This window comes from Callorhinchus milii, unplaced genomic scaffold (assembly GCF_018977255.1).
Source record: "Callorhinchus milii isolate IMCB2004 unplaced genomic scaffold, IMCB_Cmil_1.0 Scaffold4, whole genome shotgun sequence".
Lineage (NCBI taxonomy): Eukaryota > Metazoa > Chordata > Chondrichthyes > Chimaeriformes > Callorhinchidae > Callorhinchus > Callorhinchus milii.
This window is the reverse complement of record NW_024704745.1, coordinates 30,769,178-30,795,644: the sequence shown is the minus strand read 5'-3', so window position 1 is coordinate 30,795,644 and position 26,467 is coordinate 30,769,178. Positions and strand designations below refer to the sequence as shown.

The following is a 26,467-nucleotide window of genomic DNA, read 5'->3' as shown; positions in this document are numbered from 1 at the left end:
AAGATTTTGCTTTGTAAAAAAAAAGATTGTTTTTAGAATTATGCATTTCCCAATCGAAGCCTACCATACATAGCACCTTATAAGATACAGAAGAAAGGGAGGTAACTGACTCTGGACTGAAAGCTTAGTTTGCAGTAAAGTTTCCATCCAGTTAAGATTATTTAACAGGTGAGAAGACAGATAGGCAAAGCTATGGAGAAAGCTAACATGATCCTAGGCTTTATAAATCAGGGCATAGAATATAAAATCAAAGAGCGAATGCTAAGCTTTTCTAAATCATTACTTAGACTGCATTTGGAGTATTGTGTCCAATTTTGGTCACTCCACTTTAGGAAGGATGTCGGGCCCATTGAGAGGTGCAGAGGAGATTCACTGATATGATACCAGGGATGAATGGTTGACCTACGAGCAGAGATTGGAGGACTGGAGTTATTTTCACTGGAAATGGGAAGGTTGTGGGCAGACCTGATGGAGGTTTTTAAAATTATGAGAGGTTTTGATATGATAAATAGAAAGAAATTACTTCTACTAATCGGTGAGTCAGTAACTAGAGGGGATTCATAATGACAATCTGAACAGACAGGTGGGACCTAAATTTTAATATTCTATTTGACCAGCAGTACCTCCAACAATGCCACACAGCCCCAGCATTGTATTGGAATTTCAACCTAGACTATTTGAGTTGAAATTCTCCAATGGGCGTTGAACCCAAACCTCTTGTCTCAGAAGCAAGACTGCTACCAACTGAGCCAGGCTGACACCGGGCTCTTATTTCTTTGCTTCTCAACTAACTAAATAAATATGTGAAGAAAAGCAATGATATTAGTATACAGGCTTTCAACCAACTCTTCTGCCAGACTCAATTTGGCACCTGAATTACCTGACCTTTAAATGGTTCTCCTGGACTCTTTTAGTCTTCCCTGTCTGACAGGGCAACCTGGATCATCCTACTGTGGGAGGAGGCTTCTCCACCAGCTAGAGGCTGCCTGGGTCAAGTTTCAAGGCTCATCTGAAATTCTTGAAGGTGGCGGGCTGACTGTGGTGCAGTCGTTGTGGTGCAGCCATTGTGGCCATCCGCTGGCCTAGTTGTGCCTGGAGCTTCTTTTCATCACTGAAATCAGACATCACTGAAAACAGTCAACCATGAAGGGCCACTTTTACCCGCCCATCCATCAACTTAGTACACTATCTCATCAAAAGTTGTCTTTTGATATAATGGAAGGGTTTAAGGGGAACCAGAAATTTACACCACAGAAGAAGGCCAATCGACCCATCGTGTCTGTGGAGTGTTGCATTCAGTTCCGAGAAGCAGATTCAGACCTAAACACTATCTCAGAGTTTCTTTCCTTTGTCACCTTGGGGATTATATTGTATCCAGGCAATGCATTGGAGCATAGCATTATTAGGAAGCAGTGGTGGCATTCTGAGCAAGAGCAGAACAAAACTAATGAGTTATTGGTAATGAGATTGTGGGTAGAGCATAATTAGCAACAATTTTAATAGCTTTTGACTTGACTGACAATACCACTAAAATAGATGTATTGGTATGATGACCATGAGAGTTTTAAGTAGTTATGCACTGCTTAGCAATGGGTTTTGCTGAGTGAATGCAAATTGTACAATAACCTAATGAAGTCAAGAGTGCAGGGACTTGCTATTGCTGAAGGTTCAGGGCTCATGCTTACTTCAAGACTGTGTTTATTTTAACTCTGAGGTGATTCTGTGCTTGTGAGTAAATTTAGCATATTGAGTTTATTTCCAATTATAAGTTTACTGCCAAGGTCAGTAAATTTACCAACAAGCGCAGAGTATCCCTGCTTATTCTACCTCAAAGAGAAGAAATTCAGAAGTATCTTATTCCACCAGACTCCATTTAATTATTGTCAGGCTGCAGTGAGTGCAGGGATTAAAAGCATCTGAGAGTTGGGCAGTAAGATTGTAAAAAATATGGTCAATATATACTTGCTTAGTCTCATGCATTCTATGATTGCTAATCCTCCTTAGCTGCATGTGCCTTCTAATGAGAAAGCTGAATGAATGGTCTACTTTCAAGTCACCAAGTATACTTTCCTTTGCTGTCAAGGAAACCTCTAGCAACAGTCCAGTAATGATACCCTGTTCGGTTTTCTCACAATAATAAGATGCCCAGCACCTTCTTAGTAATACCCTCAAGGTTGGTAACTAAGAGGACAAAGAAGATCATACATATGATAATCTGATCCACAGTTCGCCATAGTTACATAGAATGATACAGCCCAGAAACAGGTCATTTGATCCAACTGGTCCATGGTGTTTATACTCCACACTCCATGTTGGGTAGCAATGGTGCACAATGCTACTTTGCTATGCAGCCTACACACACACACACACAACTGAGAACTGACAACCATGTTTCCTAGCTCTTCAATTCCTCAACAGGTCAGAAACTGTAGCTGCAGTGAACATAAGAATGGGTAATTTTGCAATGCAATTTAACAGTTGTTTAATGCCCAAATTGTGGCTTGAACTTTGATAAAGATCACAACTACTTATTTATGTATTTTAAATATAAATCTAATGAATACAACCAATGGAGCTTCAAAACATTGCAACTGAGTGAAAAATTCACTAATTCCATTACAGAAATCAAGTAAACAGTAATTGTGACACCTCATATCAAGGTCTGTTTTGTGAATGAGTTTTAAGTCCTGGTCCACTTTACATTCCATATCCATAATGTAGGTTCTGCAGGACACATTCTAAAGTTATTTTGCTGGGTTTTATGCTGTGAAATATTGCATTATTTACAGAAAAGACCTTGCTCCTCTTTTCAGCAACAGAATCAAAACAAAATTATGGTTGCCAATAACTATCTGTGCAGGTCTACGTGCCAGCGTGCTAACCCATAGTTGATGCCGGAGAGACTCCATTTTGTGAAGAATCTTGTTGAGAGATTAGTATCTTTCAGCAGTACAAGTTTCAGAACATGTGTTGTGTAGATAACATAAGAGCAACCAAAAAAGGAAGCAAGTTCTACTGCTTAAGATATCATCAATGCTGAGGAGTCTGTTGTGTTTTCTATCCTCCAGATTTAGAGCATGAGATTGTAGTTTGAGTTATCTCTTGTTGATATCATTCTTGATACTATCAAGGAATTTTCTTCATTTTATTTCATTGACTAGTACTAGTATGTGGTGTGCACTGATACCAATCGAGATGAGTTATTAGAAAAGGGTTGAAAGATTTTACATTACGGTTGCTCTTGTTGGTCAGAGGGTGCTATGAGCAGATGCAGGGTTCAGTTACATGATGGACTTCCCGTTTTAGTAGAGATTTTCCAACAGAGTGGATTGCAAGACATATTTGAGGTCACCAGAGGTAATCCCAATTTACATTCATTCCTAATAGAAATATTACATTTTCTGTTTGTGTGGAAAATAAATTTGCAATATTTTACTTTAAACTTGGAATGTCCTCAATATTATTCAACCATTCTTTTTATTTACAGTTACAGGGCTTATTACAGCTTTGCAATTGTATTGTTATCTCTATAAAAGGATCTGATTTTGTCAAAACTACAGATGACTGGTTCAGAATAGATTATTAAATTGCATTGGCTTTGGAGTTGTGCACTGTTCATCTGTTATAGGATGTGCAGCAACTCTGCCTGATTGCACCTCAGTAATGCATCCCTGACCATCCATTATTCCACGAAGCACAGTTAACAGAACTGATTAAATGACTTTGGAGAGGAAATTAGTTTGAATTTCTATTCAGCTAATGGAATTACACTCTCAGCAGGTATACACTTGGATCAAATTCATTTGAGCAATAATGAATAAAACAATGTGCATTAACAGGGGAATAATATGTAACAGCCATGATGTGGAGCATGAATAATGAAATGTAGACACTGTAAGGCTAATACACTGTAAGTGCTAACTGAAGTGTAGTTCAGTAATCATTGGTAGCCAGCACCAAGCACCAGTGGTACCAGATGACAATAAGGAGACTTCAGGCTGATGAGGATTATTCAGGCTCGAATGCTATGTTGCCATTGCCATTTTCCTGTATCAAGATGTCTGAAAAACAATTTTGTTTCAGATATTAAAACACTTTTGGTCTCATTGTGGGAGCCATCAAAAATACGCCAGAATATGGCCTGATCAGGATCATTCATTGATATTTCTTGTACACCAAAAACGTAGCAAATGGAAGCCGGAAATAAAAAGATAATTTTATAATTCTAATTTCCGCCTATAAAAACATGACACTGTACGCACTGGCTTTTATTTGTTTTTTTCCCCAGAGCAATTCCAATGCCATTTTCAGGTTTAATATTGCAACTGGGCCTATATTGATCACATTATCAATAAAACATCCCATTATTGCAACATTGCTTATTTCTAGAGGCATGTAACTATACCCTCTGGGAAACGTGCTTTGCAAGGAAATTGTACTCAAATTACAAGGAAATTAAAGCAGCTGTAAGAGGGGTTGGTTGGGTGCTGATTTTCTGATCAATGTTATTTGACATTTTCCTGTCATGATTGATTAGTTCTTTGTATCTTTAAAAAGGCGGATTGCCCTCTCTGGTTAGAGAGAGTTGTTTTACAGCATCTGTATATATTTGTATTGATTATGACCCTGTTCTTGGCCATGATTGTCATTTAATGGATAGATCAATCGGAAGAATTCATTAAGCCGATTCAGTACATTGTGACCCAGCAGCAGGTTGCGGTTAGAGGCACATTGAGACAGTATAGATCAGCACTAAAGGATTCCACATAGCTTCTTCAGGAGGTACAGAAAGTAATATGATTCTTCAATAATGAATGTGGTTATTACAAGCTTGTTTATTTTCAATGGACATTGCTAGGTTTAAAATTGTAGCAGAGTTTTACTCTTCTGTTGCCCTGTCTGCTTTGGGAAAGACAGATAAAATTAGCAAATGATATATTGCATTGACTGCATTTGGGGGCTATACATTTAAAATATTGACTGAAGTTACAGAAGTGACAGAGAGGGTGTTATAATGCTTGAAGCCAAAGGCTAATGCCATTATTACACATTCAAATTCAATTTCATGGCCAAGGGGCAATAGTTTGTCACTTACATGAAAAAAAGTGCAGTCAGTATTTATTTTATTCAATCTTCCATCAAAAGCTTCAGGGGTTACAATAGAAGTAATAAAGCAGTTTGAAGAAAATTCTGTCGGTGGACTGTAAATTAATGGTAAAAGTAGTTGTAATTTTCAGGAAGTAATGTTTTTGTAAGTAAATCATATCATAGCGACAGTAATTCAGAAATAATTATATTTTAGCCGTCTTAAATATGACTTGGCCGTAAGGAGAAAAATGGCAGTCTCTAAACTCTAGCTGAGAAAACGTTCCCAACAGAATAAATTTTAATGGGCTGCAATGTTTTATATTGATATTAAGTCTGTAATATATATTATCAAGGCCATGCTAGTATAGAACACGTTTTGTACCTTTGTGTCCTAAATATAATTTTAATACACTCAGAGGAATTATTACATCAGGTCGACAGTAATAAAAGAACAATTCAGATAGAACACTATTCCTATTGGAATTTTATTCACAATAAAATTAATATGTAGATAATTTTGGAATAAAAGAGACAAGCAATTATTGTTGGTTGGAACAAATGAAAAGGCTTTAACTTAAACAAGGAGAATGCAGCTTACTTGTGCAGTCTGCGTATATCATTTAAAGCTTGAGATTAAATGGCTTATTATGAAGACTCAGCATCACCCATATTGTTTCGATAAATGCTAAAGCACCAAAAAGCAACCAGATTCACCAAGAACTAGATTGATAATTGATGTTTGTGGGAAGTTGATGGTGAAGATTATTTGCCAAGTTTGGCTGTGTAACAATTGGCAAGGCACAATGATCCCTTTCAATGTGATCAGGCATTATGTCTGAAGCAAAACAAGTTTTTTTTTGACATTTTGATACAGTGGCTTTCACACTGGGAGGACAGCTCAAAGCACCTTGCAAGATTTACTGTGAAATGTAGTGGTATATATTCACCCACAAATACACAGTCAATCCATTTTACAGTATATCCTGTGAAGTGCTTTGAGACATCTCAATGACGTGATATGGCATTATATCAAATGCAAGAATTATTTTACGTAATATAAACGTAATATATTCATTGTATGATAGAAATGTATAACAAATGTCTGGGAGGAGATGCAGGTTTCATTTCGGGTGTTTATCCTTACATTTGACTTATTCAAATGCAAGGATTATTACACCCGGGCTTGCTACCAAGAGTGGTACCAAACTGAGCCATACTGATATACAATTAAAATCAAGGAGAAATATGATGAATTAGCAAAGCCATCAGATGTTAAAAAGATTTTGGTGAAATATACTCTGCATTAGATACTAAATGAGAAATGTTAACTGAGGTTGTTGTGTGTGGGTGAGGGAGAGAAGGAAGGAAGGAGAGTGGTAGTTGACATTTTAATGGACCAAGCTGCTCTTTGTAAGTTCACTAAGATACAGATATGAATGAGATGTTTGAGTGAAGTGCACTAAAACATGATTTTGTCAGCTCCAATCTTGAAAAGACAAGGAGAAACGTACGTTTGATGTGTTACCAGCCGTTGCACTGAATGCTAAGGCCAACTAAAGTATAGCTGTGTGACATTACTTACAATGAATGGTCCCTGTCCTGTTGCCTGCTGACTGAATAATAACTATTGCCTATTATTGTATTTTGCTTGGTTACAGTCAAAACTATTTTGGCAGGAAGAACGGCAGCTCAGTCATGTTTTATTCTTTAATCTCAAAGCAGACCAAACACAAATTATAACACAATACTGGGGAGGCAGCCAAGTACCAGAAGTGTGTTACGTTAAGGAAGCAATACCACTTCCGATTTGAAGAATAAGTTAGGTGAGTCACATGGGAGACTGGTTGGCAGTGGGGTATTTCATTGCAGCAGCTGTGCAGTGTGCCTGTTGTTCCAAAATGTTCTCTTTAAACTTACAAAGAGCACAATTTTAACAACACAATGCTATCCATTGAAACACTGGTGAAACATTCTGAGAGACTCAATTGCATTACCATTATATATTTCTGCACTTCACTGCCCAGGACTAACAGTTGCTGGTGAGAAAACTTCCCTATGCCAGTGAGTAGTATAATACAAATTATATCTCACTGCTTCACAGGCGAAGAATAGCCAGGGCACAAATAAAAGAGTTGATGGGACATAGAATGTCCATGCCTGGCCATGCGTTATTAAAATGCAATGAGTTAAATGAGAATATTTTAGGAAGGCAATTTAATATGCAGAATAAATTTAGTAATTTGTAGCAAATTAATTATACAAATAAACGCATAGCAAAGCCCTGATAGTATTCTTAATGTCGATGGCTGTTTTGTTCATTGAAGCAACTAGAATAAAGGAAGACTGAGCCAGAAGCTGAGTTATAGAGTGAGAGAGAAAGCATGAGATAAAGTGGAATAGAATATCTAATTCATGATTTGTTATCTTAAGAAGAAATTAATATTTGCTTTGGAAATATGCATAAAAAGTTCCCAAAAATTCCCAAAATTATTTCCTTCAGTTTATCAATGTTTATTTTCAGCTTGGGGTTTGTGTTAATTTTGGTACTTTCACATGTGGCACAATATTGTCTGCAGGAATAGGTACGTAAGCAAGTTGATCCTCCACTTTTCCAAGCAGAGAAGCCAGAAATTATCGCATGTCGGTATGCTGGGCAGAACATTGTATCCCAAGCTCCACAAATGACGCTGGTGAGCAGACTACCAGAAGGTGAATAAGATCAGCCTAGGGTGACTCTAGCTCCCATTCTGATGTTAAGCATCTGGCCTCCAGCTGGTTGCCACTCAAATGGCACAGCCAAGATTGTGAATCACAGATGCGTGAATTAATTTTGATGATAATAATAAGTCATTTCAAAGTGTGTTGGTGATCAATCTGCTCCATATGTAGCTTCTCAAAGAGCATTAATTTTCCATATTCTTACGACATAAACAATCAGAGATGGAAATCAAAACAGATGAAATGCTCCTTTAAGGCAAGCTACAAGACAATGAAGGACCACAATGTAATATCCATAATTCAATCCATATTGAAATGGTGTCTTGACTGGTTTGTCAGTGCTGGTGTATAGTGTTTTAATTAGAAAAACTGCCAAGCATCCAATTGCCAATTATCTGGGACCCATTCTAAAACATACCAGCCACACATCAAACAAAGAAACATTCCTTTAGCATTTTATCATCCAGCTTTGCTAGGGAAGTCGAGGATCTTCAGGCTAAGTGAGTGAAATGTTAGGAGATTTCCAAGTGTTAATGTAACATCATCATTGCCAGCAAACTTGATACAGTGTAGGTCTCGGATAAGACCCATTTGGGGCAATCACAAGCATGTGAAAAATATAATGCAAAACACTGTAGTCATGACTGTACTGTTCAAATTTTATTCTTATGATAAATCGGGGCTTAAAATTGATTTACATCTTGCAAAGCTTGTTGTTTTACATTTGTAAAACGTATCAAACAGAGGATATAATTCAGATTCCTGGTCCTCACTTTCAAAGCCCTCTATGGCCTTGCTCACCCCTACTTCTGTGACCTCGTAACCCCCTACCAACCTGCCCGCTCCCTCTGCTCAGAGGGCTCCAGCCTGCTTCATGTCCCCTGCCTCGCCCACCCTAACATTGGTGGGCGGGCCTTCAGGCCACTCTGCCCCCATTCTCTGGAACTCCATCCCACAGTCCCTCTGCCTCGTTCCCTCCCTTGCCTCCTTCAAGCTCCATCTGAAGACCTTCCTTCAACCGTGCCTTCAGTCACCCTCTTTCGCCCCCCTGTCCTCCATTCACCCCCATCTCGAGCCCCAGCTCGGATCCGAAACACTGGTTGTCCAGCCCCTTGGGACATCCTCCCAATGTGAAAGACGCTATACAAGTGTAGTTTTGTTTGTTTCTTTGTAAAATTAGCTGTAGCATTCCTTTATATTTATTATCTTATGTTGCTTGCATTTGGGATGGGATTTCGTCAAGTCAGAACATCTGAAAGTGTTCCACAGAATGAGTTACTTTGAAGTATAAATGACTACTATACAGGTAAACATGTCAGCTATTTTGCGACAGCAATGTTCCACAAACAAATAAAATGAGGAATCAACTTTTTGGGAGTTCATTTGGATGAGGGAGGAATATTGGCTGGGGAACCAAGAAAATGTTGTGCTCAAAATAGTGCCTGTGAATCTTTAACATTCAACTTAACCACCTGAGCAGGCAGATGGGACCTGATATTAAAATCTCATCCACTTTAATACATACAAATGTGACAGAATTTCACTCCCTCAGAGTGTAGTTCATCTTAAATAAATCTTTATTTCCAGTCACTATTTAAAATTCAGTTTTCAAATAAAATTTAGCTATTCAATGATATAGTAAGTCACTCTCATATCACTTATATAGGGTGACCAAAAAATGTGATACCATTACAATATCTAATAAGTCTTAAAGAAATGATGATACATCATTTTAGATAATAGGGAAGTTATCACAAATTTTTGGTCAACCTGTACTTCCTGTTTTGAGCAGATTTTTTACAGAGATTCACAACTTTGCTTTTATTTCCATTGTGAAAGACATAGTTACAGACAATACAACCAGTAAGCAGAATGGCACAGTACAGGAACCAGCAAAAGACAAGCAGAGAATCATATGCAATTGGTACCAAAGGAGGGTAATTTTACCAATAAGCAGAAAATAGTCCTGTAGTCCTGTTAATATCTAATGCTGGCTTTAAAACAAACTAATTATTTAATCATAAAGGTTGGCATACATTTAACAGTCTAGATATCCAGAGTTTGTGCCATATACTGAAATGTAAAATGTATATAAAAAAAATTAGAAGTTGATAACATTAAAAATGATCTGGCATTTAGACGGTGATTAACAGAGCAGTGCTTATGTGTATAAGGACACATGTGTAGTGTTCCATATTGCTTAATACTTGGTTAAGTGGAGTGTGATGTCGGGATAACTCTAGGCAAAGTAGTAGTTTGACATGGTGCCTACAGAATACGTGAAGCAGAAAAGCTTGAAATATATTGAATCTGCACCAGAAATGCTTTATAAAAATTACAAGGCAGTCACATTGTGCACCCAATCTGCCACTTAAAGTTACTACAAAACCACTTCTTTTCACACTAAACTTAATTTTGTTTTCTTTGCAAAAGCCCTTCTTTTTACCCCTCCCCCTAAAATGTAATGCAATTATAAATTTAGTGTAAAACTGGGAGCCAGCAAGAATGTTAGCTCAGGTTAAGAATAAGACTGGACAATCAGGTTGGGTTGGGAGCAGGAGTGAGCCTGTGTAAAATTAATTTTATATGAAAATGCTCAACAACACTGAATGTGCGAAATATACCTAATACTTAATTATCCTGGCTTTACAGTACACCAGGCACTGCTGGAGAGAGTTTCACCAAATTGGCTGCTAAAATCTTCTGAGCTGTTATAAAATTGACTGCAGATTAGGGCTCTGCAGCTTGGATATATTCCCAGAACTTGCGGAAGTTTTCAGAGACATGTTGTGGCAGAGCTTGTGGAGGCTGTGAAAATGACATTACAGAGACAGATTTACCACACTGGGAGGCCCAATGTGTTATTTTCATGCTGAAATTGTGCTATGTTGGGGGAGGAATAGCTAGGAACAGCACATTTTATAATAAACTGTTATAAGGAGGAGAATTTCAAATGGAAGTCAATGTCAACCTTCAAAACAGCAGCTTCAAACATAATGGAAAGGGTCACACTGCTGCAATAGGGTGCTCTTTTGAGGTTAAGGCTTAAGCATGTTGTTGGCATGGAGTGGAGGGAGAAGTACTGTTAATCTAACCTTGTTTCATCTGGCCCATGTATTTGACACTGGCTATATCATGTGCCATTCACTGAAAACAGTAGTTTTTAATGATGTCACAAAGCGTTTTTTAAACTTTAATTAACATCAGTTATAATATGGCATACCATGTTTTTTTCCCTTGTAGTTATAAATTGTATTTCATAGAATCATAGAATTATACAGCGCAGAAGGAGGCCATTCAGCCCATCGTATCTGTGCCGGTTCATTGAAAAGAGCTATCCAATTCAATCCCACTCCCCTGCTCTCTCCCCATAGCCCTACAAACGTGTCCTCCCCAAATAATTATCGACTTCTCGCTTAAAAGTTGTTATAGAATCAGCATCCAACACCCTTTCAGGCAATGCATTCCAGATCCAAACAACTCGCTATGTGAAAAAGTTTCTCATCACCTCCCCTCTAGGTTTAGTAAAGATGAAAATAAGTAAATGGAAAAGCTTTCTATTACTCGGTGTCACAAGTTCACAGAATGAGTATCCTGTGAGGAGTCGAAATTTGAAGTGACCACTGACCCCACCGAACTTAACATGGCAATAAATTTAGTGTTCAGAATCAGTCACTCATCAATTTTATCTCTCTCTTATTCCTCTTGGCTGGCTGTTGATTTTTCTAATTTCTTTTTGAATGCATCAAGTCCACATCCACTGCACCAGATGACAGTCTCAGTAATAAATTAACAATTTCCAAATTGGAAGTAATTTCCTCTTATATCATGTTTGGATACCTGTGTTCTGTTTTTGTATTGCTTCTCATCATGTCCTTTCTGTTCTATTTAACTTTGTCAATGGGTTTTGGGATTGTATCCTTGGATCATTGACCTCTCCAATCTTCATTTGTCTTTTTTCTCCCTTCATAGCTTGTCTATTTCAGACTGAACAGTTCCCATGCTACCCACTGCAAACAGTTTTTCTTGTGAATGATGTTACTTTTAGCGGTGTGCCAGTAAACTTGATGGCAGTGCTAAATAAAGAATGGTTGGACAGGGAGGGCAAAACAGCAATGGGAGAGAGAGAGCACAGCAAGGATTCTGCTGGCTGGGTAGGACAATACTCCATCTGTGTCTAAATAAAGTAAATCTCTGAATAGCATCTACTTCTTAGACAGCCAGAGCTAATCCAGCTCTGTATTCTGGTGCAGACAGTTCATATAATTTATATTGGTAACAAGCAACTGTATTTCAGTCATAGCTGGACTCCTTTAACTATAAGCACAGAATAAATTGCATCTCTGACTGTTTCAGCTGCAGTGTGAGTTATTTGCACATTTTGTTTTATTTCCTTTCTGCTGAAACCTGCACTGACCTCCTAGAATACATTCTGGGAATTATGAAAGGCACACAAGAACCTCACAAGGCAAACGGAGAGTTAAATGGAGCCCAAGCAGCCTTATGTAAATAGATATTTCTCTCTTAAACCAATTTAGCTCTTGGAACAACGAGGATAAAAACGTTGAAGAATTGCCTCATTAATGTTCTCCAGAGCAGTGATGTCCTTTAAGATAAAATCTGTGCAGTTTATTCTCGTGGTAAAGCTTAAAAAAATTCCTTTTTGAAAAATGACCAAGGGCAATACACTGTAAGCATCATCTGTTACTGCAACAGATACTGGAAAGCAACCTCATGTAGCACTGGGATATAGTAACACTCATTGTCAACAGAGATAGCAGCAGTAAGATTAAGAAAAGGGAGACTGGGTTCCTGTCAGTGTGAAGCAGAGGCGTTGTGTGAAAAAACGAACTGAAGTAACTTCAACAGCTCGCTGTTGAATATATTGAAACAAAGCTTGTAAAGGAAAGAGGACTTTAGTTTATTTAGTTAATCATTTCACTCAGTTAGTGCTGTGAGGTAGGATCTGGTGCCCATCTCTTTCGCAGTAGATTTAGATGCCCCAAAGCAATTATACAGTAAATTGATTTTATGAAATAAAAATAGAGGCATGGCTATTAAAATGAATGATTCTACTCCGTCCCTTCAAACACCAAAATAATATTCTGTTCATTAAAGTTAGAGGTATTCTCTTAAACACACAAGAAATCCTTAATTTTTGTATGGGTGAATCTATTGGTGTGACGTGCTGTGTTTTGTCGTGGGTATCGCACGAACTTGTTATGAAACCAATGATCCCTCATTATTTCAGTCTCAGTTAATTCTATTTGAATTTCTAATGGAGTTTCTGTCTTCTGGTATCTTCAGTTGACTTGGATCATCTTGATTTTTCAAAGCAATGACATTTTGCAATTCTTCACTCAATAAATTAATTTGCACACTGCAGTGGTAATGAGCTCCTCAGAGCAGCTCTTGCTGGTCTCAAAGGTAAAACAGAGAGCACCAGCACTGTGGGGAAATGCCGCAGGAATGAAGCCAGCGATCATTAGCTGAGATCTCAACAATGAATGAGGCAGTGCATCTCATATTTAGTTAGATGCTCATCTGCAAAGCTGATTCTCGGAATGTTAAAAAATATATTTTTAAAATAAAACAGGTGAGCGTCTTAGTGAGAGAACAAGTAAATCCGTGACAGTCGCTGTCAGCCTGCTTATCGCTGACTCTTGCAGACAGGAGATCACAATGAACGAGTTGTCTCTTTAGTGATTGGGATACCAGTAGTTGATAAATATCTGTTTGATATGGCTTGCTAGATGCATTGTCTGACTTTGGGTGCTACACAAAGCTGCTGGAAGCAGAGTGCTCCAGGTTATATAAGTTGTTTTTGTTTGATTTACATTTCTCTGGACTTACGCTTCTGTCCTCAAGAGAAGGCCTCATGAATTGAAAATGTAACTTTGGTGCAACTGGTTCAAAAGTGGGCATAAAACCTGAAAAGAAAAAAATTGGAAGTCTATGGGGAAAGAGACTCCCTAACCCTAACCCTGGCAATAATTGGATAGCTCTTTCAAAAGCCGGCATAGGCACGATGGAAGAATGGCCTCCTTCTGTGCTGTTGGATTCTATGATCCTATGAATTTTATATTTCATAGACAGCTCTGGGAATTTGGGATTTTTACTTCTTATTTGTTTAAAAATAATGTCTTATTTACAGTATTTTGAGGGATGATTATGAAGGGCTCTTTCTCAGATCATTAAATCTTCTGACCATGTTTCATTTAGTCCAGATTCTCACCTTGCTGTCAGCTTGCCTCAGTTGATAGGACTCTCGCCTCTGAATCAGAAGATTGTGGGTTCAAACCCCATGTCAGGACTTTGAGCTCATAGTCTAGGCTGACACTCCACTGCAGTGCTTGTGCTGTGCTGCATTGTTGGAAGGTGTGGTTTTTCAGAAGAGACATTAAACCCAGTTGTTGCTGTGGACATTAAAGATCCCATGGCATTATTCGAAAAGAGAAGGGAGTTTCTCCCGATGTCCTGGTCAATAATCCCCCAGATAAAATTAGTTATTTACTTCATGGCTGTTTGTGGGACATTGCTATGCACAACATTTGCTGCCACATTCGTCTACATATTTAAAAGGAGCAGGCTACCAAGCAGGAAGCTCAAATTAAGTTTTAAAATCTTATCAGGTATTGATGTACCAAGTTTGAAAAGCAGACAGTCATCTTGCTAGCAGCCACCTTCTAATTGCTGCACAGAATAAATCAATAAATTGTCCATTTAGCTAGAGGCTGTAAGAGTTGTGAGATAAGGGAGAATCCGTATTGTGTAGCACTTAGAGTTCGGCTCCTGGGTGTGTATACGTGGGTAAAGAATACAGCAAGCTGCATATTCTCCACCCTTCTCTACCCCTGCCCTCACCATGAATTTGACCTCTCTAATTCAGCTCCTGATCGTCTTCCAGTTCGTAGTGGTTGTCTAACTTACATTGAGGTAAAGACAAAATCTGAATTATTTCCCTTCACCAAGCTAATAAATTACAAGCTCGATTTAGTGGAAAGACAGATTGACAGATGTGTTAAAAATGTGTAGCCATGTTTCAGCCACATTTACAACTATTGAGCCAGCTTGTAAACAGTGTCAGCTTTCTGCCACAAGATATCTGTGGCACGAGCTAGTGGCTAATAAAGCACTGCTGTAGAACTTTCCCACCATCAGCAACAGTGATTGTTCAATTACAATGATTTTCATCAATGCAGTGAACATTCATATCCTTCAAAATTCATACAAAGATGATTTAAGAGGTTATGTATTTTTAAAAGTATATTTACAATATTATCCCACACTATTGTTTTCCTTCACCCACCCAACACTGTACTCGGTATTGTTTTACAACTGAATGAATTCTGACCCACATGGTGCTTGGCTGGCTTTCAGAAAGCTTTCCTTAAGCACATTTGACTTCTGTATCCAGGAGATCCCTGTAATACCGTCTTAAATTAATCCCACTGCCCTGGAGCACCCTTCCCACTGCCCTGGAGTGTCTTTAGTCCGATATCATGTATGAAATCAGGACTCCTTTCGGAGATGGTTTCAAAAGTCTCAGAAAATTTCACGACTTGTGCATGAAAACAGGAGAAGTTCAATCTGCATATCAATCAGTAAAAAGCGCTCTGAGACCCTGTCCTGCGTGAAGGGTGCTACATAAATGCAATTTGTTGTAAGAAGAAAGGAGCTGCATTTTTATAACTCCTTAATATATTAGAGTGTCTCAAAATGCTTTGATGTTATTACTGTTGAGTGTAGTTTTGTAGGCAAATGCAGCAGGTATTTTGTGCACAGCAAGACCTTTGAGTTGAAGAGCCAATTCACCTGAAGGATTATTGGTCCGTACATTGGGAGAAACTCCATTCTCTTTTTGAATAATCTCAGGGCATCTTTAATATCCATCTGAAGAAGAGAAAATTAGGATCTGGTTTTGAGTCTTATTCAAAGGATGGCACCCTAACTGCAGCACTCCTCTAGTACTGCACTGGGGATTGACCTACAAATATTTATTCCCTGCACTTTACAGTAAATTCTGTGAAGTACTTGAGACAGCTTGGCAATGTGATAAGGTTGTATACTAAATGCAAGGATTATTATTATTTTTGTAAATCTCACCTTAGCCGAGCTGAAACAACAAGAATAACTTGCACTTATATGGCGACCTCCATACCGGGTAGCATCTCAGAGTGCTTAACAGTGGCGGAGTGTGACTCCGAGCCCTGTGGGGGAGGGGGGCTTGGCCGTAAGCACAGACGAAAATAAAGGTTTTCAGGCGGGGCTTGGAAAAGGAGAGAGAGGGGGTAAGATGGAGGGATTGAGGGAGAATGTTCCAGAGTTTCAGGGCGTAGTGGCTGAATGTGCAAAACTGGCAGAGTTTGTGCAGCAGGTTCAAATCTTCTTTATTGCTTTCTTTTCAACAAGAATCTTGATAAGACTAACTAGATATTATTGGGATGAAAATGTGCAAGGTGTGATAGGGTAATCGTCAATAGTGATAGCTTTGTCGAAAATTGCTGTCAAAGGCAATCAATAATTATTAGTGTCGCTTTCTTCCACATCCCCCCAGTCCAGTTTTTTGACCCAAAGCCAGCTTGAACTCACCACGAGTTGCCGTGTATGAGTTTGATATTTGATTGCTAGTCCTCAGGAACTAGTGTCACTTGCATTAATGGTGTAATTAAGAAACAAAAAGTAGCACTGAGTCGGTATCTCGGGAACCAGCACTCAAATATCAGTATTTGTAAACTCCAATGGCATTTTCAGGCCCAACCATTGTGCTCCTCCAGTGGGAGGAGCAGGTTTACCCCTGTGGACAGTTAACAGTAGCTCTATGTGTAGAACCTACTCTGCCCTGTAGCTGTAATCTACTCTTTATTCTCCTGTTGGACTCCACACTGATTGATTTGTCTTGTGTAAAAGTCTGGCAAATAGTCACCCCAAGTTCAGGTGTATCTGCCATTACTGACTCGGAAATCTACTACAATCTGTTTTAAAAAATCATTGTGGAACTGCATCAACAATCTACTCATTTGCCAGAAAATATGTTCAACTAGTTTAGATATATTTGATAGGCAAGTGCAGTCACTCTAAATCAGAGTGGAGTTCTTTTGACCTTGCATCAAAAAATGATTAAAGAGGAGAATAAAAGTATGTTGNAAAAAATCAATTCCTGTTCCTGTTGCTTCTATCCATCAGAGTTCAAATAGAACAGTCTGCGCACCAATAGTTTTTCTCATTCACTACTTGTGCGGTGTGCAGCTATTTGATGAAATCTGTGGCTTTACATAATATGTAGTCCTGTAGCTCAGTGGTTAGAGCACTCGCCTCACATATGAGAGATCTGGATTCAATTCCTGACAGGGCGAAATGTTGGGCAAGTTTCGTTACTCCACATGTCTCTATTTATCTAGCAGTAAGTGGGAACCCGGTTGTTCGTCGATTGGTGGATCGCTTTTCGGGGGTAATAATTCCTTCNAAAAAATAATAAATTGATCACTTCAACCAATACCTATTTGCAGGACACTGCTGTGCGCAATTGGCTGCCAGGTTTCGCCCACAGAATATACAGTCAATTCACTTTACAGTATATTCTGTGAAGCGCTTTGCGACATCTCGAAGATATGATAAGGCGCTATATCAAATACAAGGACTATAAGGATTATATACCTTGTGATACCCAGCACCTTGGGACGTCCTCCCGATGTGAAAGGCACTGTACAAACATAATTTTGTTGTTGTTGTTGTTGTTAACTATCACAAGGATTGCATTGTGGAACGCTGCCAAATTTATGCTTCTATATTTGCCCTGTTTAAAGGCATAAATTTAGACCATCCCTGATGCCAGTCGAACCATTGTCCATTCTGAAATTGCCATGTACAATTTTGTGTAAAATTGTTGCTTTGTTTGCCATTAAGCGATTTTTATTTTTAGCCTCTGGGCGAATTCTGAGCATATTTTTGCTTGATACTCCCACTGAATCAATTTGAGCACAGCTTGATATTGTTAATAAAATTATAGAGACAATGGGGGTCTAAATTGTGATGATTCCTAGCGGCAGTTGTTAATGTAAGTTACGCATAGTGATTCGTTTTAGTAAGCAAAAATACGCCACCCTGACTTGTGGGAACTCCACTCCAAAATAATGTTGTGAATCATCACACTTTAGACCCTGCAAATGTACAGTATAAAGAATAAGCATTTAGTTGAACTTATCTCTGTTATTTATGTTGTGGTAGGAAATTGAAAATCTACTCCCAGTTTTATAGTATCATAGAATCATAGAATGTTACAGCACAGAAGGAGGCCATTCGGCCCATCGAGTTTGTGCCGGCTCTTTGATAGAGCAACTGACTTTTATTAACCCCACTCACCAGCTTTCTCCCCATAACCCTGCAAACCTGACTTCTCCAGATACCTATCCAGTTCTCTCTTAAAAGCTGTTATCGAATCGGACTTCACTGCCCTTTTGGGCAAATCATTCCAAATTCCAGCAACTCGCTGAGTGAAAAAAATTCTTCTAACCTCCCCTCTGCTTCTTTTGGTAGATATCTTAAGACTGTGACCACGAGTCACAGACGCACCTACCAGCGGAAACAGCTTTTCCCTATCTAGCCTGTCGAAACCTTTCATGATCTTGAAGACCTCTATCAGGTCCCTGCGTAACCTTCTCTGCTCCAATGGGAAAAGTCCTAACTTTTCCAGCCTGTCCTCATAGCTAAGCTTCCCCATTCCTGGTATCATTCTCGTGAATCTCCTCTGCACCCTTTCCAGTGCCTTAATATCCTTCCTGAGGTAAGGTACCCAGAACTGGACGCAGTACTCCAACTGAGGCCTACCAGTATTTTGTACATATTAAGCATAACCTCCCTACTCTTATACTCTATGCCCCTACTAATGAAGCTCAGTACACCAAATGCCCTTTTTACTGCCATTTCTACCTGCTCTGCCACCTTCAATGAATCGCTTACTTGAACGCCCAGATCTCTCTGTACGTTCACCCCCTTAAGATTGAGCTACCAAGCCTATATTGCCTCCTATCATTTTTCCTACCTAAGTGTATCACCTCGCACTTATCTACACTGAAATCCATCTGCCACATGTCAGCCCATTCCACCATTCTGTGTATGTCTGCCTGCAGTCCGTCACAATATTCTTCACTATTTACTACCCTACCTAACTTGGTATCATCTGCAAACTTGGAAATAGTGCTCCCTATTATTATTAACCACCACCCTCTGCAATCTGTCACTCAGCCAGTTCCTAATCCAAACGGCTACTGTCCCCTTAATACCGTGGGCCTCCAGTTTTTTTATTAACCTCTTATTACTGTGTCAAAAGTGGAGTCCTGTAGCTCAGTGGTTAGAACACTCGCTTTGCAAGTGAGAGACCTGAGTTCAATTCCAGGCAGAGGGCGAAACCTTGGGCAAATTTCCTTACTCCACACGCCTAATAATAATCCCTCCAAAACCAAAAACAATAATAAATTGGTCATTTTCAATCTACGACTGTTTGTGGGACATTGCTGTGCGCAATTGGCTGCCGCATTCGCCCACAAATATACAGTCAATTCACTTTACAGTGTGTTCTGTGAAGCACTTTGGGACGTCCTCCCGACGTGAAAAGCGCTATATCAAATGCAAGGATTATTATTATTATAAAAGCCTTTTTAAAATCCATGTAAATAATGTCCACCGCATTTCCCTCATCAACCCTCGCAGTCACCTCTTCAAAAAATTCTATTAGATTTGTTAGGCAAGATTTGCCTTTAACAAATCCATGTTGGCTGTCTCTAATAACCTTGAGTTCCTCTAAGTAGAGATTTATTTTGTCCCGGATTACGGTCTCCAGTAGCTTTCCTATTACCGAAGTTAGGCTGATTGGCCTGTAATTTCCGGGCTTGTCTTTCTGCCCCTTTTTGTAGAGTGGGGTAACATTAGCTACTCTCCAATCTCTTGGCACCAATCCTGTGTCCAATGACGATTGAAATATAATGGCCAAAGCCTTCGCTATTTGAACCCGTATCTCCCACAGCAACCTTGGGTGAAACCCATCTGGTCCTGGTGACTTATCAATTTTGAGCCCAGTCAATCTTTTCAGAACTTCCTCTCTGTCTATAGTAATCTGATCTATGTCCTCTACCCTGTCATCCAATAATGTGGCATTTGGGGCATCCGTTTCCGTTGTGAAGACAGATGCAAAGTACTCGTTTAGTACATCAGCCATGCCCTCTGCCTCCACAACAAGATTGCCGTCATCGTCTTTGATTGGGCCCACCCTACCTTTAACCTTTTTTCCTTTATCTGCTTATAAAATATTTTAGGATTCCTCTTTATGTTACCCGTTAACCTCTTCTCATGCGATCTTTTAGCCTGTCTTATCGCTCTTTTAAGATCACTCCTGCATTCTCTATAATGCGCTTTGCTATCCTCAGTGTCTTGCATCCGCCAATTGTCGTACGCCATCTTCTTCTTTTTCATCCTAGACAGAATATCCCTGGTCATCCAAACAGGCTTGGTTCTCGCACATTTCCCTTTTGTGGGAATATATCTATTTAGACCCTGAGCTATCGTATCTTTGAAGATTTCCCATTGCTCATGAGTCGTTTTACTTGCCAGTCCACCAACTCTAGGTCCCTCTTTAGCCCATCAAAATTAGCTCTTTTCCAGTCAAGCATTTTCACCCTTGACTGTTCTTTGTCCTTGTTCATGAGTAATCTAAATCTAATAATATTATGGTCACTGTTACCTAGATGCTCCCCTACCGAAACTTGTTCAACCTGACCTACTTCATTCCCTAGGACAAGATACAATGCTTCCTTCCTTGTAGGACTGGAGACATACTGCTCAAGAAAATTTTCCTGTACACAGTTGATGAATCTTTCTCCTGCCTTGTCCTTAACCCTGCTAGTTTGCTAATCTATATTGGGATAATTGAAATCCCCATTATGACAACTCTGTTTGCCCTACATCTGTCCGTGATCTGGTTGCAGATCTGCTCTTCTATCTCCTTCCTGCTATCTGGTGGTCTATAGTAAACCCCTATCAGTGTAACCACTCCTTTCCTATTTCTGACCTCTAACCAGTACATCTCCTATTTTGTCAGTGGTAGTTTTCCAGTGCTAGTCCTGGAGAGAGAGAAGTGTGTGAGATTGCTGGTAGCACTCATACTGCATTGCCAGCAGAACAAAATAAATTAAATAGGACTTCCAGTAGTTAACAATAATACAAGCCCATTTTGATCTGTGGTGAACTTGTTTGCTGATTAATTTTTTTAGAAAGTTATTTTTTAAAAAGAATGCAATGTGTTGTGAATGAAAATGGAAGCACATTCTCTGATTTCCTAAATCTCTCTCGCATTAGATTCTTGTATCCCACAGCTCATTGTTACAACAAAGTAAAACTGGAAGGAACAAACATATTGGGGCAGTTTTATTACATCTTTGACCATACTGGAAGGGTTAAGCAAGCCTGGAAGCAAACTTAGTGGAAAGTATCAATATTCACTTTGTCATTCATAAAAATAAAGCATAATCATGTTATCTTTTAGCAGCAAAATTGCTTAGAGAGCAGGACTTTAAGCAATATTCTAGTAGCTTTGCTGCTCCTGTATGAACAAAACATTCATACACTTTAGGGGCTTTCTATTCTTAAGATGGTCTTTAATTATTTCCCTTTTGTATAATAAGTAAAGCAATGACATAATACGCTCAAGTCAGTCTCATGTGCTATCTGTGATGTTCTTTCCTGCACTGTGATAACTCTGCAGTATGTTATTTTTTAATGAGCAACATATTGACAGGTCAAGGACCTAAGGGCATAAAAAATATTGAAATATGCATGTGTGAATTTCTTTCTAAATATTTTAAGGTAGATTTTGTCATACGACTAGGTGAGGGATGTAAGTGATGGGGAAAGGCATAATTTTTCTTAACTTTTGCTCATCTTTTAGCCATCTTTCCTCCCTCGCCCTCCATCCCCTTGACTGCACCCCCCGCTTGGGTGCAAACTCTGGATTGTCCAGCACCTTGAGACATCTTCCGGACGTAAAAGGAATTATACAAATGTAAATTTGTACGGTGTGCTTATTCCTACTAGTTTTAGATGAATCCAAGTCCAGGTTTAGGCCCCTTTTGGAAATCTAAGTGTGTATGATTTCTCCCTTACTCCTTTTCAGTCTTATAATATAATAATAATCCTTGCATTTGATATAGCGCTTTTCACGTCTTCTAGATGTCTCAAAGCGCTTCACAGAATAGACTGTAAAGTGAATTGACTGTATATTTGTGGAGTCCTGTAGCTCAGTGGTTAGAGCACTCGCTTTGCAAGTGAGAGACCTGAGTTCAATTCCAGGCAGGGCGAGACCTTGGGCAAGTTTCCTTACTCCACACGCCTAATAATAATCCCTCCAAAAACCAAAAACAATAATAAAATTGGTCATTTTCAATCCACGACTGTTTGTGGGACATTGCTGTGCGCAATTAGCTGCCGCGTTCGCCCACAAATATACAGTCAATTCACTTTACAGTATATTCTGTGAAGCGCTTTGGGACGTCCTCCCGACGTGAAAAGCGCTATATCAAATGCAAGGATTATTATTATTATTATTATTATTTGTGGGTGAAATGCGGCAGCCAATTGCGCACAGCAGTGTCCCACAAACAGTTGTAGATTGAAATGACCAATTTGTTATTTTTTTTTCTTGAGGGATTATTATCAGACATGTCGAGTTAGGAAACTTGCCCAAGGTTTTGCCCTACCGGGAATCGAACCCAGGTCTCTCGCTTTCAAAGTGAGTGCTCTAATCACTGAGCTACAGGACTTCACAATAATTATCCTTGCATTTGATAAAGCGCTTTTCACGTCTTCTAGATGTCTCAAAGTGCTTCACAGAATAGACTGTAAAGTGAATTGACTATATTTGTGGGCAAAATGGTACTGTACTGCACTACAGTCGCACTTAAATTCTGAAAAATAATAATTTTTGAATATTTATGTATCACTTTTGGTATTTACAGTGATATTGATGCAGTTATCTAATGCAATTTTACAGGTGATGTTCCACTTGGTCCCAAAGGACTAGCTGAAGCTACGGAGATGTGCACTCAAGAATGCCTGGTTCTCGGTCACTCTGACAACTGCTGGATGCCTCCTGGCCTTGGTTCCTATCAGCAGCTCAAGTCTCCTCTCTCTACCTTTGGATCTCAGAAAGAATGGATTAAGAAAGATAAACTGGTGAATGGACATGCCCTGTCAAGGGCCTGGAAAGAAGATGGCAACAGAAACCAGTTCAATGACAGAAAGTTTAGCAGTGGCACCGAGGGACATTACACCAGTGGGAATCCAATGACAGACATTCCCTTGGCCAACTTGAAGTCGTACAAACATGGATCAGCATCTCTGGAGAGCTCTAAAGAGTATCAGCTATGAGGAGTGATTTTCCTTTACCCAACATTAACCCATGCAAGCCAAATTACTGGCTATAGTGGTAGAATATGCTAATATGGTGTGTCAGAGCTCTTGTGTTACGGGTAGACCTCTAAACCAGTGTTTCAAGTTGCAGCAAGTACTTGGGGTTTTGTGTTTTAAGACCTCTTAGCAGGATTAACTCATGAGGTCCTATAATTCTGTACTCCTCCCACTGTCCGTTCACATTGAAATAATAACAAAATAATAAAAGCCTAAGAGACAGTACTGTGACGGGACTACCATGAGTTTGCAAATAAATGTTGCTCCACCTTGACTCCTTCCTCAAGCAAAGGAAACCGGTGGATTTGACCTCAAGTGTGTGTCATTAAAGTCACCCCAGCAAACAATTTGTGTGTAGCTCAGCAACACAATTACTGAAGTGGAAAATGTGTGGGGTGGAAATGCTTCTTTTACTTGACAACAAAGGCTGCTGACCTACTTCAAGGTCAAACAGGAGCATGTTGACCATGACAAGCTGCTTGATGAACAATACTGATGGCTCTCTTGTGCAGCAACAGTATACCAGTGGACAATTAGTCAGATCATCATTAAAAGTGTTTGTAAATAGGACAAATCATTAATAAGGCCTACTTTTGTGTAACTATATCCTTCACTAACAATAGCGAGAGACAGTGTTCCACAATTGCTTCCCCACTCCACCTTTTGTTATTTTTTGGGTTTTGCTGCTTGTTGTTGAATTCCCAGTAATTGTGGTATCAGTGTTTGTAATCTGTCCAACACTACTGTTTTCATAACCACCGAATATTTGATGTGTTGTGCCTTCATAATGATAAAGCATACCACCAGTAGTCGGAGGGACTGGGCAAAATTCTACTTCTGGTTGATTGTACATTTGTTCAATGCCTGGCAGGTACTGGCATCATGTTTATTTCTTTAAGCAAGGACCTTCTCTCAATGCAGCTTTTAACAGCACGTTTAAGCAACTGAAAGTCATAGCAATTTTTTTTTAATGAACAGTCTGGGCATGAAAAGCCAGTTTAACCGTTTGGTAGGTAGCATGCATACAATATTTTTCACAGAGTTAGCTGATATTTTTTTCCCCCTGTTTTCAACCACATTTCAGTAAGGTTATAGCGGGGGTGGGAAAGGGATGGGTGTGAAAAACAAACAAAAAAAGAGAAAACAGCACATTAAAAAAAATCACAGAATTCGATTAAAAGCTGCAGTCGGCCCTTTTTGGGATTAATTTCACAACCTTTAAAGCTACACACTGAATATGGATGGCTGGGGATGTGTAATATAAGTGTGTACAGAGTCAGAGTTAGTTTGGGGCTAATGTGTCCGTAAAAGAATGAGGGACCTCTTAGCACTATAACTTAGTGACCCATCCCCTACCATCTGTTATTTAATTTGATATATATTGCATACTTTTTGACCCATTTCTAAGGAAGAAGAGTAGGTTTGTGTCACTGAATATAATGTGTATATGTGAGCAGGTTATCTGGTGTGAAAGCAAAGGCTTGTATGACATTGAAGTTGCTAAAAAGCCAGGATTATTATGCTGTAGACGTTGAAACAGCAGGAACATGCAACATTTTGAAAGAAAATGTATTTAGTATGCCATGTATATGATAATTAAATATCTTCCCTCCAATGTATTAAACAGTGTCTTGCCAGATTAATCTTGTAATTGCTAACTGCCCAGAAAGATTTTATTGCTGTGTAACACTGTTCAACAAACGTAGCATACTTGTCAAGTAAACAGAGTTTTCTAAGAATTTGTGTGATTAAAGTATCATCAGAATAAATATAACTTAACCCTTGGAGCCAATGTAAGGTCCTGATGACACCCATTCTCCTCCCGGGCCATCATGCAGATGCAAAATTCAGACCAGCAACATGCCTCTAGAAAGTCAAGGGAGAGGTAGAAAGAATCAGAAAGCAAGTCACCCCTTTGTTGCTGTCATACTTCTTATTTGCTCATTGCCTGGCACTGACTACTCATCTTCTTGGTTATTGAACAGATCAAGAAGGTAAAAGAGAAGAAAAAATATTCAGCAGGCTGTAATACTAAATATATGATCAGTGTAGAGAGGAGAGAAATTTGAGTATCAAACAGAAGGTTAAAGAAAGTTGCAAACTCAATCAGCACGATGGCATGTAATGAAAGGCAACTGGGGAATGGATAGGGAGGGAAGTGTCTCATGGGGCGATTGTGACAGGAATGGGTCCAATGGTCTTGTGCTCAAGTGAAAACATAGGGTTGAATTCTAAATACCTTTTAGATACCGAACGTTGAAATAAAAGTAGCATGTTAATATAGATTTGTGTGAAATGCAGTCTGTAAAAGGGTTTGCTGCAGCTTTAACTGTATATGCTGAAAACATTTTAAGCCCAGTTGTTTTGTGTGTTTTGGCCCAAATGCAAATTAGACAGCTTTGTGCCCATTTTGGAAAGTTACCAACTCCTCGCTAGAAAGCTAATGTTTCTGCTTTGCTGAGTGACTCGCTGGTTGAAAACCGAAAAATGTTGTGACAATGTGCTCACCATAACTTATTTTCCCCAATTGTCGAGAAGAGGAGAAGGGCAGGCTGTAATGCCATACAAGCAGACAGGACCCATGGGGAGCAGTTTGTTTCTTATATGCTTGTGCTCAATGACCAAAAGCTGGAAAAGGTTACCTGGAGTGGTAGGAGAGCACGGGCCACCGGACTCATTTATTTTGGAAAGATGAGATCACATGGACTTTATTGTTATATTATTATTTATATTGTTTATATTGTTAGTGAAGATGAGTCTTCTTTATCTGAACCTCTCCTGTAATCTTTGTGAAGTGCTCCTGTATCTATCAATGTGACAGGCCAGGAACTATTGGACATGTTTATTTTAAAGAAAATAAACAAAATAATAAAATAATATTAGGTAAAACAGTAAAAGAAAAGAATAATACCTTTGGAATGCTCCATCCAGTTCTTCTGTTGGTAGCCAAGGAAATAAGCACCAAGCTACATACTTTTCAAATATGCACATATAGATTTGTGCGGTGCCGAGAAATAAAAGATTTCACATATTTGTGCTAGTGCACAACACTGGGGAAGTAAAGCTTTCATTTTAAGTTTAAATGATCAAATATCACATTCGTTGTTAGCACTTCAATTTTATTAATTTTATCAAATTATTATGATGTGGGTTGGGGGTGATCTGCTTAGTCATGGTAAAGTTTATCAGTTTGCAAAAGGTGTTT

The 26,467-nt window shown here is 39.0% G+C and overlaps 1 protein-coding gene and 1 non-coding gene across 8 annotated transcripts in view; one reads left to right on the top strand and one right to left on the bottom strand.

Moving 5' to 3' along the window:
- The window catches only part of LOC103176881 (protocadherin-9), a 397,017-nt gene extending 373,697 nt beyond the window's left edge, over window positions 1-23,320 (top strand). For all 7 annotated transcript variants that reach the window (XM_042333968.1, XM_007890726.2, XM_042333963.1 and 4 more), the window contains one exon: window positions 22,847-23,320. In XM_042333968.1, the coding sequence (XP_042189902.1) occupies window positions 22,847-23,223 (377 nt within the window). In that variant the 3' untranslated portion in view covers window positions 23,224-23,320. The remainder of the gene's footprint in view (window positions 1-22,846) is intronic.
- Window positions 22,545-22,616, bottom strand: trnas-uga. The gene has a single exon. It is a non-coding gene; the product is annotated as a tRNA-Ser (tRNA).
- Window positions 23,321-26,467: the final 3,147 nt, after the last annotated feature.